Source organism: Saccopteryx bilineata, chromosome 1 (assembly GCF_036850765.1).
Source record: "Saccopteryx bilineata isolate mSacBil1 chromosome 1, mSacBil1_pri_phased_curated, whole genome shotgun sequence".
Classification (NCBI taxonomy): Eukaryota; Metazoa; Chordata; class Mammalia; order Chiroptera; family Emballonuridae; genus Saccopteryx; species Saccopteryx bilineata.
In genome coordinates this window covers 230,882,844-230,896,256 of record NC_089490.1, presented here as the reverse complement: position 1 = coordinate 230,896,256, position 13,413 = coordinate 230,882,844, and the positions used below count along the sequence as shown (strand labels likewise).

Below are 13,413 nucleotides of genomic sequence, written 5' to 3'. Positions count from 1 at the left end.
ACCTGGGCCAAGTGGTGACATTTCTGCCAAGACGGGCCTGTGACTGCAGGTGGTAGAGAGTGACAGGAGGATGTGGGGGGGGGGGACACAGCAAAACGGAGACAGAGTGAGCCTCAAATTATTAAAACCAATCTGAAGAGTGACTGAGCAATAAATTGACTAGAGTAAGTGACAGAGACAAAATAACTTCAGTGACTGAATTACCTGTTGAATTTCCACAAACATCTCAAATGTGCGTTTCCTTTTAAATTTTTTATTTACAGCACCATCGAACATGTTTCACTGTTAAAGGTACGCGTATATGCATACATTCCTGGGGGCTTTGCATACAACTAGCACTGAGTTATTTAAACTGTAGACCTTAGAGTTTCAGTAATTCCCCCAAATGTGACAATTACATTTTGGCAAAAATCACCAGTGAGAACAGAAGGAAGACTTTAAGCAACAAAACTCCACAAATACTGTAACATAACTTCAGACCTCCAGGAAGGGGGTTGCTCTCCCTTGGAAATTATCGTCCTTGCTGAATTATGCCCATTAGAATGCCAAGCAGGTTCTGAGTCTGTGGCCTGGCTCCGGATCAAGAGGAGACAGTTGATCCTTCTAGCAACATTCAAGAAAGTTCCGTGGAAACAGAAAGGTCCCGAATAAAACACCTGAAAAGAGAAGCTTTAGACAATGACACATCTGCATTATGTAAACGCTCAATTCATAAGAACATTTAGATTACAGTACAGGGCAAGTTCCACTTGAGCAACTAATTTCCTGAATCAATAACTTCTTTCTTCATTCCTGGGCTACCCATGTGCAAATACACTCAGAAGCACAAATAGGTGACAATTTATCGGGTACATGACAGCTATGGGATAGGCAATCATTCAGCAGTCATTACACAATCTAAGTTCAAAACACAAAATCAGGTCATGTTTCCTTATGTTTTTCCAAACCAGTCCTTTTTTTGCAGCCTTCGATTGCAAAAGTGTGGAGACACGTATTAAAGCAGGATAATTTCAAAGCAGGAAATGCATTTTGTTCCATTAGGGGAAAAATGGATAATGATTTGGCAAAGGTTAAGGTAGCTATAAACGATAAAGACTTTCCATTAACATCTGAACTTGATATTGGAACTTGTCACCAGCACTAACATGAGCTGCTTGTCAGGGACCAATAACAAGAAACATCACTGAGATTAAAACTGGTGGAGAACTAGGCACCTTAACCCCAAGAATCAATTGGTCTGATATAGTCCAGTCCCACTTTGAATTTTTTATTTATTCATTTAGAGAGGAGAGAGAGAGTGAGAGAGAGAGAGAGAGAGAGGAGGAGCAGGAAGCATCAACTCCCATATGTGCCTTGACCGGACAAGTGCAGGGTTTTGAACCGGCGACCTCAGTGTTCCCAGGTCGATACTTAATCCACTGCGGCACCAGAGATCAGGCAGTCCAGTCCCACTTTGTAATGGGTTCATCACATTAAGACTATTCATGAGTTGAACAAATCATCATAGACTAGTGAGAGCAAATGCATTTTTCTTCATTTCACTCTGTGTTATAATGACTGATCTATATATAATCAAATATGTAAGGGCTTTTCTTTTAACCAATTATATTTTTCTTTAAATATCTAAAGTTCTTATGTAGAGGTGACATGATTATAATTTTTATAAATAGTTAGATCTCATGTTTAAAAATCTTTTTGAAAAGAGTGAATCCTGCAAAAGTGATTACAAGTAAAAGGATTATTGGCAAAAATAAAGAGGGCAGGGTTTTTGTCAACAATGTCCCTCAAGTCCCCTTAGGTTAAGTCAGTGGTTATATTCCACCCCCCCCCCCAAGGGACATGTTGCAATGTCTAGAGACAGTTTTGGTTGTCACAATTTGGGGGGCTGCTACTGGCATCTCGTATGTAGAGGCCAAGGGTGCTGCTAAAATCCTACCATTCACAAGATAGCCCCCCACAACAAGGGACCACCCAGTTTAGTAATAAGTAGATGGGGAAAGCTCTTAGCAGCTCAGCAAGCAACTACTTTCTGATCATCCAAACTCTACTCAGTCAATTCTTTGACGTTCAAAGCATTCATCCCGACTGAAGTTCCTGATTTACCCCCACAAGGGTTAGGTTAGCTGGTGGCAAAAAAAAAAAAAGTAATTAAATATGGAGAATAGTTTTAATTCCTCTTCAAATAATCATTCCCTATTTTATCAAAACATGAGCAGGCTAATAAATTTTTCCTATCAACAATAGAGCCTAGTAGTCCTATGCATATCCATAATGGCCAATTACCATGAAAATAAATTAACCTTTATTTTCAAAAACAAAATGAAAGTTAGAAAAGAAAAGCGGGTATAGTACTTCCTGCAGTTATGTTGAAATACTGTGGGAAGGACTCTTTCTGGAGAACTCACAGGACAGAAGAGCAATGCTAAGTGTTACCCCTGTGCCCTCCAAGGTAGCCTGCATGATGACAGGTCTGTGACCCACCACACACACAAGGCCCTAGTCATTTTAAAAATTATTTTCAGTTCTAAAAATAAAAGAGAGAGAGAAGAGAGAGAATTTTCTGGAATTAACCTAAGCACACGGGAACACTAAACTGGGTGACGGGTTTTTTTTTTATTTCTATCTCATAGAAAAACAGTGTTGTTTTAGATCCACTGTTTATCAGTGGCTACCACCACTAAGCAGGGCTGCTTCCAAGGGAGAGAGAACACCTTCAAGTTTCCAGGGAAGAATTAAAGTACAGGATAACCGAAGGGCTAAGGAAACCCAAGTAAAATACCCCACGGCAGGCATCACGGGGCCTGAGATGGTAAGTAAAGCCCCAACCCTATACAACAACATTGCACGTGCTCAGCCTCTGTGGACATTAGTAAACTCATGCACATCAAATGTCTTAAAATGGCATTACTTCCCACTGGCTCTACTCCATAATGTGGTGTGTACCTAAGTGCTCAACAAGGTACTTTTCTGAGGTTAGACTGAGTTATATTGGCATTCAGTGCCTTCTCCTTTCAAGAAAAAATATACTTTAGGGAATCATTAAAGGGCATTCTTTGGATGCAAACAAATAGGCATTCCTACATAGCCAGCTGCACAAAAAAGATCAAAGTAGCATTTTTTCCCTTTTCAAAAAAGCAGAAATGAAACTAGACCTTCAAATTTGGAAGTCAGAGACAAATTTCTTCTTTGGCTTCAGATATCATTTTAGGCAGCATTTATCGGGAGAACTGGGTCCACACGTCACCATGGTGAGCTTCATAGAGAATCCCGTTTTACATGAGCACATGCCACACTTTTAATATTAAAAATAAAACGCTGTTGTAAATTTCCCCATTTTAGCGATAAAGCATATATATAGCCGAGTCCAATACACTCCTAGGGATAAAACATATCTAGTTATTTTTCTATTTGCCTAATTCATGGCCACTTTAAGCTCAAGTGATAGATTTTCAAGGAAATAAGAGAAATCTTATTCCACTGAGGACAACTGTTAAGCCTTAGAATTTAAGACTAAGACATATTTTTTTTTAATGGCGTTGGTTCTGACAAATCCTGTGCCAGACTTGATGCTTAGGGCCCCAGAGGGGATTCTTTTTTGGTCCACTTGCAACCCATCAAAGAAGATTATAGTTCTCTTGTGAGGTACCTCCCATTTTCTCATGCCTATGATGAGACTGTTCTGGTTACAACATTGTTGCCTGAACTATTAAATACACAACAGATGCTTCCCCAATACTAAGATAGGCCAGTTACGGTTATGGATCCAAATTAGATTCTAATGAATGTATTTGAACTTGGTAACATTGGTCAGAGACATAAGAGCATCAACTCCTCAAAACAGATTAAAGCCAGTGATGAATTTCTTTTTTGTTTCTCCCTTGGGCATACACTTTCCCATCAGGTTACTAGTTGGCAACTGTCATAAGTACTTTTAAAATATGCATCATTAAAGGAAAATCAATCTAGCTTAGTTTGGGGACAGTTATGGGTATTCAATGTCATATATTCTTCTATCCCAGAAATGTTCATTTTTCTCCTGGTAAATGCTACATAGATTAATGTGATCATTTAAAACAGACTCAAAGGAAATTGGGCGGATGAGGAAGTCATTATGAAGCCATAAAGGAAAATAGTACCAAAGGACTGACTCTAAAGACAGTACTTGTGTTGTACTTAAGTAGGACTGTCCCTATACTTCTGAGTGAAAAAGAAAAAATAGTTCATGTATTTAAACATTCGAAACACCCAGTGCACAGTAGCAAGTCAACATTCATTTTCTTTCCACTTCACAGAACGACACGGTCAAAAAGCATTTTCTTCCTGCCCTCTTCCTGCACTTACCCCCCCCAGAACACCTCTACTTCCTCTAATGTTCTGAAATTATTCTCTATCTCAATGTGTCCATTTGATATTTAATCAAAAAGGAGTCAAGGAAAAAAATTGGTGCAGTGAAAAAAACTTTTCCTCTTTTATATCTTCCAGTGGAAGGGGTTGGGGTGGGGAGAAATATTCTGTGATGCACTTGGCAATGAGCTCACCTGAGAGTCAGCTAGAAGTCCTAATCAGTGTAAAACAAAAACTACTTTGAGTCCCATGTCCATAGTCACTGAGTCCCAGCCTTCAAGGTCCCTGATATATATATATATATACACACACACATACACACATACACACACACACACACACACACACACACACACACGAGTCCAATTTGCTTCAGAAAATAAATGAGCAAACTGAAAGTGTTGAAGAGCAGCATGAGACGTCCAGGATCTTATAAAGGGTTGTCATATCAGTCACATAAAAATTAACAGACACAGTCAGTTAACCTCCCAAAGAGCTGACCCCTTACTGACCACAGAGAGTGTGCTGCGTGAGTTTGATCAGTGCCTACAACCCACAAAGCTCTTTTCCACAAGCCAAGCCGGTGGTTCCAGAGGGCCTCCTCTAGCCAGTCTGCTGATGTGGGTACCAGATTAAAAATGTGTGCTGTTGACATAACATTGGTCCTCCTGAGTTTTGGAAAAAGCTTGTCTGTGGCCACTCGCACAGCCATCCAAAGAGACTTCAATAGCCACGTCTGTGATTTCTCGTCTGTCAAGCCCTTCGCTTTGGTATATATCTAGAGGGGGAGAGCCGTTGTGCTCAGCACAGCCATTGACGTGGGCCAGGGGCAGTGCCCGGGGGGGACAGCACAGATGCTTGGCACAGCCCTTGGAGATGCAAGGTGAGCTGCAGAGTGACAGTGTGTCCTTCTGCTCGGGGGCCTCCTGCAAGTCCACGCTCTCAAACTGGATGGTCACATTGTGGATTCCCGCCTTGTGGAAGATCTCCCGAATTTTCATACTGGCGTCCTGATATCCCTTGTCCTTCTGATACTTGATGTGCAGGGTGGCAATGATCTTTCCACTGATCAGTTCCCAAACATGCACTTCATGGACACTGCTGATGCCCGGCACGGTGGAGAGCTTACTCACTAGAAGAGGGAAGAGCAAACGACAGCCCAGGTGAGAGCTTGAAGTGAAGGTCCCTTTAAGCATTGTCACCAAAATCATGTATTTACAAAGAATAATGGGAAGAAAGATAGCCTTGCCTGTACAAGCACATTTCCCCACCATCTTCTTTCTCCTCTCTGAAGTCCTCTATCAAACAGTGTCTACCCATAAAATGCAATTCAGGAAAATAAGTTTACAACAGCAAGTGCCCAGGGTTGCTGAGTTTACATAGGACTGGGCACTCCAATGGGCAGCCAGTGGGGCTATAGAGTAGGATGCTTTCACTAAAGGGGGTAACTAGGGGTATGGACCTAAAATCTTTACCAGCAATTCTAACACTAGCAATTGAACCTAAAAGGGAATCACCAAGTATTTATGTACAAGAATGGTTTGTTGCTGTTTGTAAAAATGGAAAAAAAATAGGAATATGAGGAAATAGGTGAATCAATTCTATAACAGAATATGATACAGGCATGAAAAATGAAGTTGTGTATTTAAGGATACGACAAAAAAGTAAATAGCTAAACTATACATAAGGCATAATCTTTTTTCCTTTTCTTTTTAAAGAAGAACATTAGTGAATATACACCAAATATATTTTTAAGGCAGATAAAGGCTTGTTTTATTGAATGATTGATACAAAAATATTATGAGTGGTCATTTCCAGGTGGTCAAGTTACGAGAGATTTCTCTTTTTCTTATTTAGGTTCTTCTGTTTTTTTGTGTGTGTTTTTTTCCATACTGTCTTAAATCAGCAGAGAGAGAGACAGTATTGACCAGTGATTATGGGCAAAGAGCCGGCAGCTGACTAGAGACTAGGTCCCAGGTAGTCATTTACCACCTGCATGACCTTGGTCAATTTACCTAGCCCCTCTGTGCCTCAATTTCCTTGTCCACAAAGGAGGAATGATAAAAATAGTACGTCACAGGATTATTTTAAGGATTGAAATGAATTCATTTAAGGAAAGCATTTAGAATACTTAGCATATAATAAGCGTCATAAAAGTTGCTGTTGTGATTACTATTTTTTTAAATATCTGTGTTTAAGTATAGATAGATAGATGGGTAGATAGATAGATAGATAGACAGATGGACAGATAGATAGATATCTGCTCCTCTATATCTCCTCCCACTCTGCCCACAGTACAAAGAGTAGGTACAGGAAATGGAGGCTGATTATTTCAACTCTGTCCATGGAAGCAGCCAGAGATGTCCACGCATAACTGCCTCCCAGAGACACGGATCTAACCAATGCTGCCAAAGAAGAGGCCAAAAGAAAAAAAACAAACAAATAAAAAGAACATCCAGGAGATGTTCCCAAAAACTGCATGAAAACGTTTTTCTGCAGAAACAGACTCTCCACTTAGAAGCATGGGGAATAAAGGTGCACATTCAGTTCCTCACTCAATCAGGACCATTCCCACTCAGGAGTTCCACAAAGTTGGTAAGTTTTTTACCCTCAGGTGCACATCACTCAAGTGAGAGTCTGACTTTCTGTTTGAGCCAAGCAAAAAATAAATAAATAAGTAAATCAGATTTCATTAAGGAATGAGGTCGTGAAGGAGCTGAATATTAAACACCGCCCTTTTACAGGGCTTTGAGAGCCTGGTGACTCAGTGGCTGGCAAAAACCAATGAACTACAAGCAAAATCTAAAATACAAGAGACTGATGTATTCAGAGGGAGGAGAATAAGAACCAAGTTCTTGGCAGAGTGGTCTTATTTGAGTGAAAACATATCCTTGCCATGAAGGTAGAGAGCCCAGGAACAGACATTGTCTGGCACTACATTCTTAAAACTGTGAGGTTGAGTCACAGAACCATGGGTCACAGAAGGACCTTTGGTTCTTGGAGCTGTGACTCACCCTACGAAGCTACAAAACACACAACGGTGTCCCCATTGCCTGCCAATGTGAAGTATTTCAGGACTCACAGAGCAAACACTGCCCTGAATGAGGGTTGGCCCTTTGGCCTGAGCAGCAGGAAGTGAACCGTGGTCCTAGATCAGACTCGTCTGACTTACTCAGCTCTTCCATGTTGACCTCCTTGGGGACCATCTGCAATAGAATGACAGCAGTCTCCTTGATGAGAGGGAAGGCAGACGACAGGATGATGATGACCATGATGACGGTCAGGCTGGGGTCAATGTAGCACTGCCAGTTACACTGGTCCTCTGGTTCCAGGGGCAGCACATAGAATATGATGGCTGTGATCACCACCACCACTGAGCCCAAGGCATCTCCCATCACGTGCAAAAGGACGCCTGCCAAGAAGAAAGCAAGACCGCTAATGCACAGATCCCAACGTGAGGCCACATGGCACTTGGTGACTCGGGGTCCCAACTCTGTAAAGACCTGTTGCTATTCATCTTCTTTTGGGTTTGAACAATGGGACGAATTCAAATCTTTAAAAAATAGCAACCATTTTGCAGAAAACAGAACTCCAGGCCACCAACCCAGGCCCCTGAGAACTGGGAAGAGGACTGGCTTGGAACAATTCTGAGCTGCGGACACCTGTGGGAAGAGGGACTAAGTCAGCTCATGTGTCACATCGCTGCCACCCACCACCCATCAGAGGATCCCAAGCCGGTAAACAGAGGCTGTGCAAATGATGTCTTTTCTTTCAGACTAGACTTTCAGTTGTCTTAAAACATTTTTAAAAGGAGAAGCAATTAAGATACAGCCTTTATTCTTTGTCTTCCCTTTACCTGATTCCATTAAGTACATGGGAAATGGGGTGCTAAATTTAAAGTCCTTATGAGCTATGGACTGCGCGCAAGTCACCCTCTCTGAGCAACAAGGCCCGCGTCTGTGAAGTGGGGATGATCACAACATCCGCCTTGGAGCTCTGAGGTTCGATCTGAAAGTCTGAGAACCACCTCTAAATGCCCACTGAGAAGTCAGGGTGCAGAACTGATGGGGATTGTTGTTCGTTGAGTGGGTCCTCAGGTAACTCCCACAACCACACAGTAATGTATTATCTCCAATTCACAGATTAGAAAACTGAAGTCCAGAGAGGTTAAGTGACATGCCCAAGGTCACTTAGCTACTAAAAGGCAGAGACAGACAAATCAGCTCTGCCTAAGAACTTCTCCCCATGTGTCCCTTACGTGGTGGGGGACGGGGAAGATGGTGCAGGGGTAAGGGGGAGGTGAGGCAGTGAAGAGGTACAGGGGAGGGCAGAAATATCGACAAAGGAGTGCTGGCACCAGAACACAAGCCCTGGAAGGTCAGCAGTGTTGGGACCTTATGTTGGAGACAGGAAAGGTTTCTAAGCAGGCTCTGTGGTCACACCTGTGATTCAGAAAGATAACTCGGACAGCATTATCTGAGAGACAAAGAGCTCGGCGTGGTAGACAACTCAATCGCCTGATTAGTCAGAATGCTCACAAGGTAGTTTCTAAAGACAGAACACCCTACACGCTTGACCCTTACTTGCTGTCTCTAGATAAAAACAAAACTCAAAAACAAAAACAAACAAACAAACAAACAAAAACTGGCACATATCAGGAATTGGCAACTGGATATCAGTGGAAATTTGATGCGTGCCCCAGCACTTGCAAAAGCCATCTGCACTGTTGAATTCAATGTATAACTGGAAACCCAGTTCATTAGCTCTGGGCATTGACAAGTTGTTAGGGAAGGAGAGATCTTTCTTATTGGAAAGAAAAACAAGAATCAGAATGAAACATCTCGTCCAAGGTGATTTTCTTTCCAGTGGTGTCAGGATCGATCTTCACCTATTTATAATTACAGTGAAATGCAAGGGGCTCTGTTGTCTTTCTGACATTCTGTTGCAAAACATGAGCACTGAGCTCACCCTTACTGAAGCTGCTCAGATTTGAGCCAAGCAATTCCACTCCCTACCTGAATGACAACAGGATCTACCTGGTAAGATTGCAGTGCATACAGACTCATTCATAAATGGGGCCTGGATCCGAGGAAGTTCTCCATAAATATCTAAGCTAGTTTTCCTCCCAGGAGCCTGGGCCCTTTACATGCATTCTCTCACATCACCCCAGGGAGGAGAGGTATTATTATCCCCATTTTAAAGATGAGGCAATCAGAGGCTTAGAGAGGAGGTCCCATAACATGTCCAAAGTTACACAGTCTTGAGTGGCAGAGCCAGGACCAAACTCAGGCAGTTGGAGCCCAAAACCCAGTCTTCTAGCCACTGTATTCGTCACTTTTGTGGACTCCAGGGCTCAGTCAGGTACAGCCAGGCACTTTACCCCTGACATTTTTTTCTACCCAGGAGCACCAACGTTTTGGACTGGAAATTAGTAAGATGACACAAGTTTCCCTTTCATTATGCTTCCCCAAAACTAGGTCATGCTATCTATTAGTGCCTGCTCTCAATTCTTCTTTTCTTCTTTCCACTTACATGTTCTCTTTCTCTGTAACATAAGATAAGAATGCCTAATTTAAAAAAAAAACAATGAATGACTAATGAACAGAAAATGCTTTTAAAGTTAAAGTGATATGGTGACCTCAATCTGAAAAACCTACAGTTTATGTTTTTTAAACTAAACCTATAAAAAGAAAGATAAATGAAAGGATAGTGATTTTTTTATTACAGATTCTCTTTTCAAAAAGATTCACCACCAAGCTCTTTAGAAATTCCTCTGTTCTTATAAAGTATATGACTGTCTAACCACTACACTGTATACCTGAAACTAATACAAAATAATATTGAATGTTAACTGTACTCGAAAAATAAAAAATTTTAAATTAAAGAATAATAGAAAACAATGGGTGAGGGACCAAAGATCTTAGAGAAAACTTTCACAACTCCTGAGAAAAGCAGATCAGCCCATGTCACAGAATAAAGACAATGTCACCGAGTCATATATAATTTCAAACCCCAAAACTACTCAATAAGCTTATGCTTTCATCATCATTGGCTGTTTCTGTGGGATCAAGACTACATAGCTTCATGGTATTAATTTGTTATTCAGAAATGTCTATATAGTTCTACTCTCAGAACTTTCCCTTAGTTAATTTCATAACTCCCATACTTAATAAAATAAAAGCTAAACAATTAAATATTAAAATAAGAAATTCTTCTTTTGGGATTAAATTTCTAAAATTAATTCATTTAGAGTTTTTAAGAACTTGTGCATTGTTGTTATTTTCTAATTTTCCCTATAGATTCATCCCAGGTATCACTTCGTAAAACAGATGTGGGGATCTCAAAAATAAAGATGTTGCTTGGATTATTAGTTTTTCTTCATATTATTTCTATCTAAGCCCACTACAGTATTCCCCAAACCATTTGAAAGTAAAGGATAGCATACTCTTCATTGAAATTCTCAAAATAAATAAGGTTGGGGATTGACCCAAAACAAAGCAAAATCTGTGCCTGAAATGTTGGATAGGTGAGATGTTGGGTACAATGTTGGTGCCCAGTGAGAAATGCACCTCTGAACTCCCTGGGCTGGCCTTTGCCCAGGGCTGTGACCTTGAGCACTTGGTAGGAGGAATGCTAGGGATGTGTCTTCCACGTGCCTCTCCAGACCTCCACTTTGGATCTGTAAGTGATGACTCAAGTGAGCCAACAGACCCATCACGGAAGCAGATTTTTGGCAGCAATAACTGCAGTGATGAGGGTCATTCATCAATGCCACCTTGGATATCTGCCCACCTACTCACTTCCCACTCTTTACCAAAATGATATTTAATTAAAATAGGCTGCATTTTTTGTTAGCAATAGCCATGGGTGGGCAAAATCAACTGCAGTGAGAACATGCCCCTGATCTGTGAAGCTCTCGAGCAGGCAGCATTAGCAAGGTTCTAAATGGAGCAAAGGTCAATCATTAGCAGTGAGTGTCTCCCTCGGAATTAACGTGACAATGTAACAAGAGACCGGGTCATAGTCTCCCTGTTACCTGCCTACTTTCTAACACATCTGATTCAAAGGCAAACAGAAAGCGAAGAGTACAGCACCATGCAATATGTATCACTGAGAAGGACTTTCGTCCACCCCCGGGGAATCCTACCTCTGATATTCAGGGCTTCCGACTTCTTCTCCTTTCTCATCATCTCTTCTGGTTCATTTTGGGTGTTCAGGGAACCACCTGCATTCAAAGAAGAAACCTTGTGTTGTGTATAAGTTCTACAAACAAAAAGAACCAACAGACTCAAAAAAAAAAGGTTTGTTATTTGAAATTCCTCCTAGCTTATCAGCACCTCCCAACACACCTGTAAACACACACACACACACACACACACACACACACACACACACAGCCAGGAACAGTCCATGCTGGCCTTGACATAGCCTTATGATCCACCTTTGGACTTCATTCACACCTCTGTACAATTATAACAAAAAGAGGCAAGTATGGGACCCCATCTACACCCTCCAAACCCAAAACTCCCAAGAGAACAGGAGGGTGGCAAAGGGAGAGGAAGAAAAAAAGTGCAGAATGCATCTGAGGAAGGGGGAGGAGCAGAGAGTGCTATCTATCTGTTGCCCAATAATAACTGATTTCCAAGGAAATCAATATATTCCTGTACAGAAAGAATAGGGGAAAGGTATACAGTACACGCCAGGAGAAAAAAGAAATCGTGGAGAATATGTTGAGTTAGCAGAAGAGGACTAAAATGGGACTGCAGAGGAAATGATTTTTTTTTTTAATAGAGAGGAAGGAAAAGAGGGCGTGGGAAGAGGAGGAGGGCACCGCGCAAGGGAGGAAGAGGGAAGGGCAAAGTGACCCAGAGGATGCAACCGAAAGGCACCTGCTATATTAGCAAACACGGTCGCCCCCTTCTCCGAGGTCTTTCCCAGCGAGGCCACGTGCAGGGTCACAGCAGTGTCCTGGCCGGGGCCTGCGAGGGTGCCACCCTGCAGTCCCCCAAAAGCGCTGCCCGGGCTGCCCTCAGCCACCTGCTGCGGGTGGCGGCTGCTGCGACGACTGCGGCGGCGGGGACAGCAGGTGATCCAGGTGGCGCAGTCCTGGAAGACGAGCAGCCCCACCACGTTGACCGCCAGCCCCAGGGTGCCGACGATGAGCACCAGCTCGGGGTCGTCGATGCGCTCCGGCCGGGCCAGGCGCAGCACGGCCTCCACGAAGATCGTGAAGCAGAGCGCAGTGAGGAAGACGGCGTTGCTGAGCGCGCCCACCACCTCCGCGCGCCCGTAGCCGTAGGTGGCGCGGAAGCCACCGGGGGTGCGGCGTGCAATGTAGCCGGTGCTCAGCCCCACGCACAGCGAAATCAGGTCCGACAGCATGTTGAACGAGTCGGAGAGTAGCGCGATCGAGTTGCCCAGGTAGCCCGACACCAGCTCGGCCACGAAGAAGACAACTGTGAGCACGAGCATGAAGAGAAGGCGACACGTCTTGCCAGAGTAGCGACCCATGTTCCTGCAGCGCGTGCGGCAGCGCCCGGCCCAGCCTCCGCGACAGGTGGCGCCCCCTACTCCGCCGAGCCCGGAACCGCCTCCCGGCCTCCCGCCGCCCTGCGCTGGGCTCTTTATAACGCGGAGGCAGACCGTACAGTCCCCGCAGGGCCAGAGTCTAAGGGAGTGGGCTGGGCGGCAGCCGTATCTACAGAGACCTTACACCGCCTCCCATGGTATCCTCTTCCCCTCCCTTGCCTCCCTGTCCTCTCTTGGCAGGCAGCCACGAGCCAATGCCTGTCCCTCTAGGACAGAACTGGGCAAAGCAAGGTGTCGCTGAAAAGAGGGGGCGTGTCTGGGTGTCACTTCTCACAGGCCGCCCCCACCCTCAAGCCGAGGTGGGATCCACCCAACGACTCACTCCCTCTCTCCCTCTCTCGCTTCTACAGTCCCTTCCATCATCGAAGCCCTGTTGACCCTTAGTGATAAGGGCCTTGCCTGTTGTGGGTGTGATTGCTGTGGTGGACATGGACACCCTCGCCTACGTGCCCAGATGCTGCTTGCATTACACACTCCTTA

General features: G+C 43.5%; 1 protein-coding gene across 5 annotated transcripts in view; it reads right to left on the bottom strand.

The window, feature by feature from the left end:
* Positions 1 to 242: 242 nt before the first annotated feature.
* SLC30A10 (solute carrier family 30 member 10) overlaps positions 243 to 13,413 on the bottom strand; it is a 28,747-nt gene continuing 15,576 nt past the window's right edge. The window contains exons 1-5 of one of the 5 annotated variants that reach the window (XR_010726436.1): positions 12,234 to 13,096; positions 11,492 to 11,569; positions 7,517 to 7,756; positions 4,857 to 5,476; positions 243 to 656 (exon numbers count right to left, since the gene is read on the bottom strand). Coding sequence is in view for 4 of the 5 variants with exons in the window: in XM_066238100.1 (XP_066094197.1) it covers positions 4,977 to 5,476; positions 7,517 to 7,756; positions 11,492 to 11,569; positions 12,234 to 12,855 (1,440 nt within the window). In the remaining variant the exon portion in view is untranslated. Of the gene's footprint in view, positions 5,477 to 7,516; positions 7,757 to 11,491; positions 11,608 to 11,785; positions 11,804 to 12,233; positions 13,097 to 13,413 lie in introns of those variants that run through there. The other 4 variants (XM_066238100.1, XM_066238102.1, XM_066238103.1 and 1 more) reach the window with 4 other exon arrangements.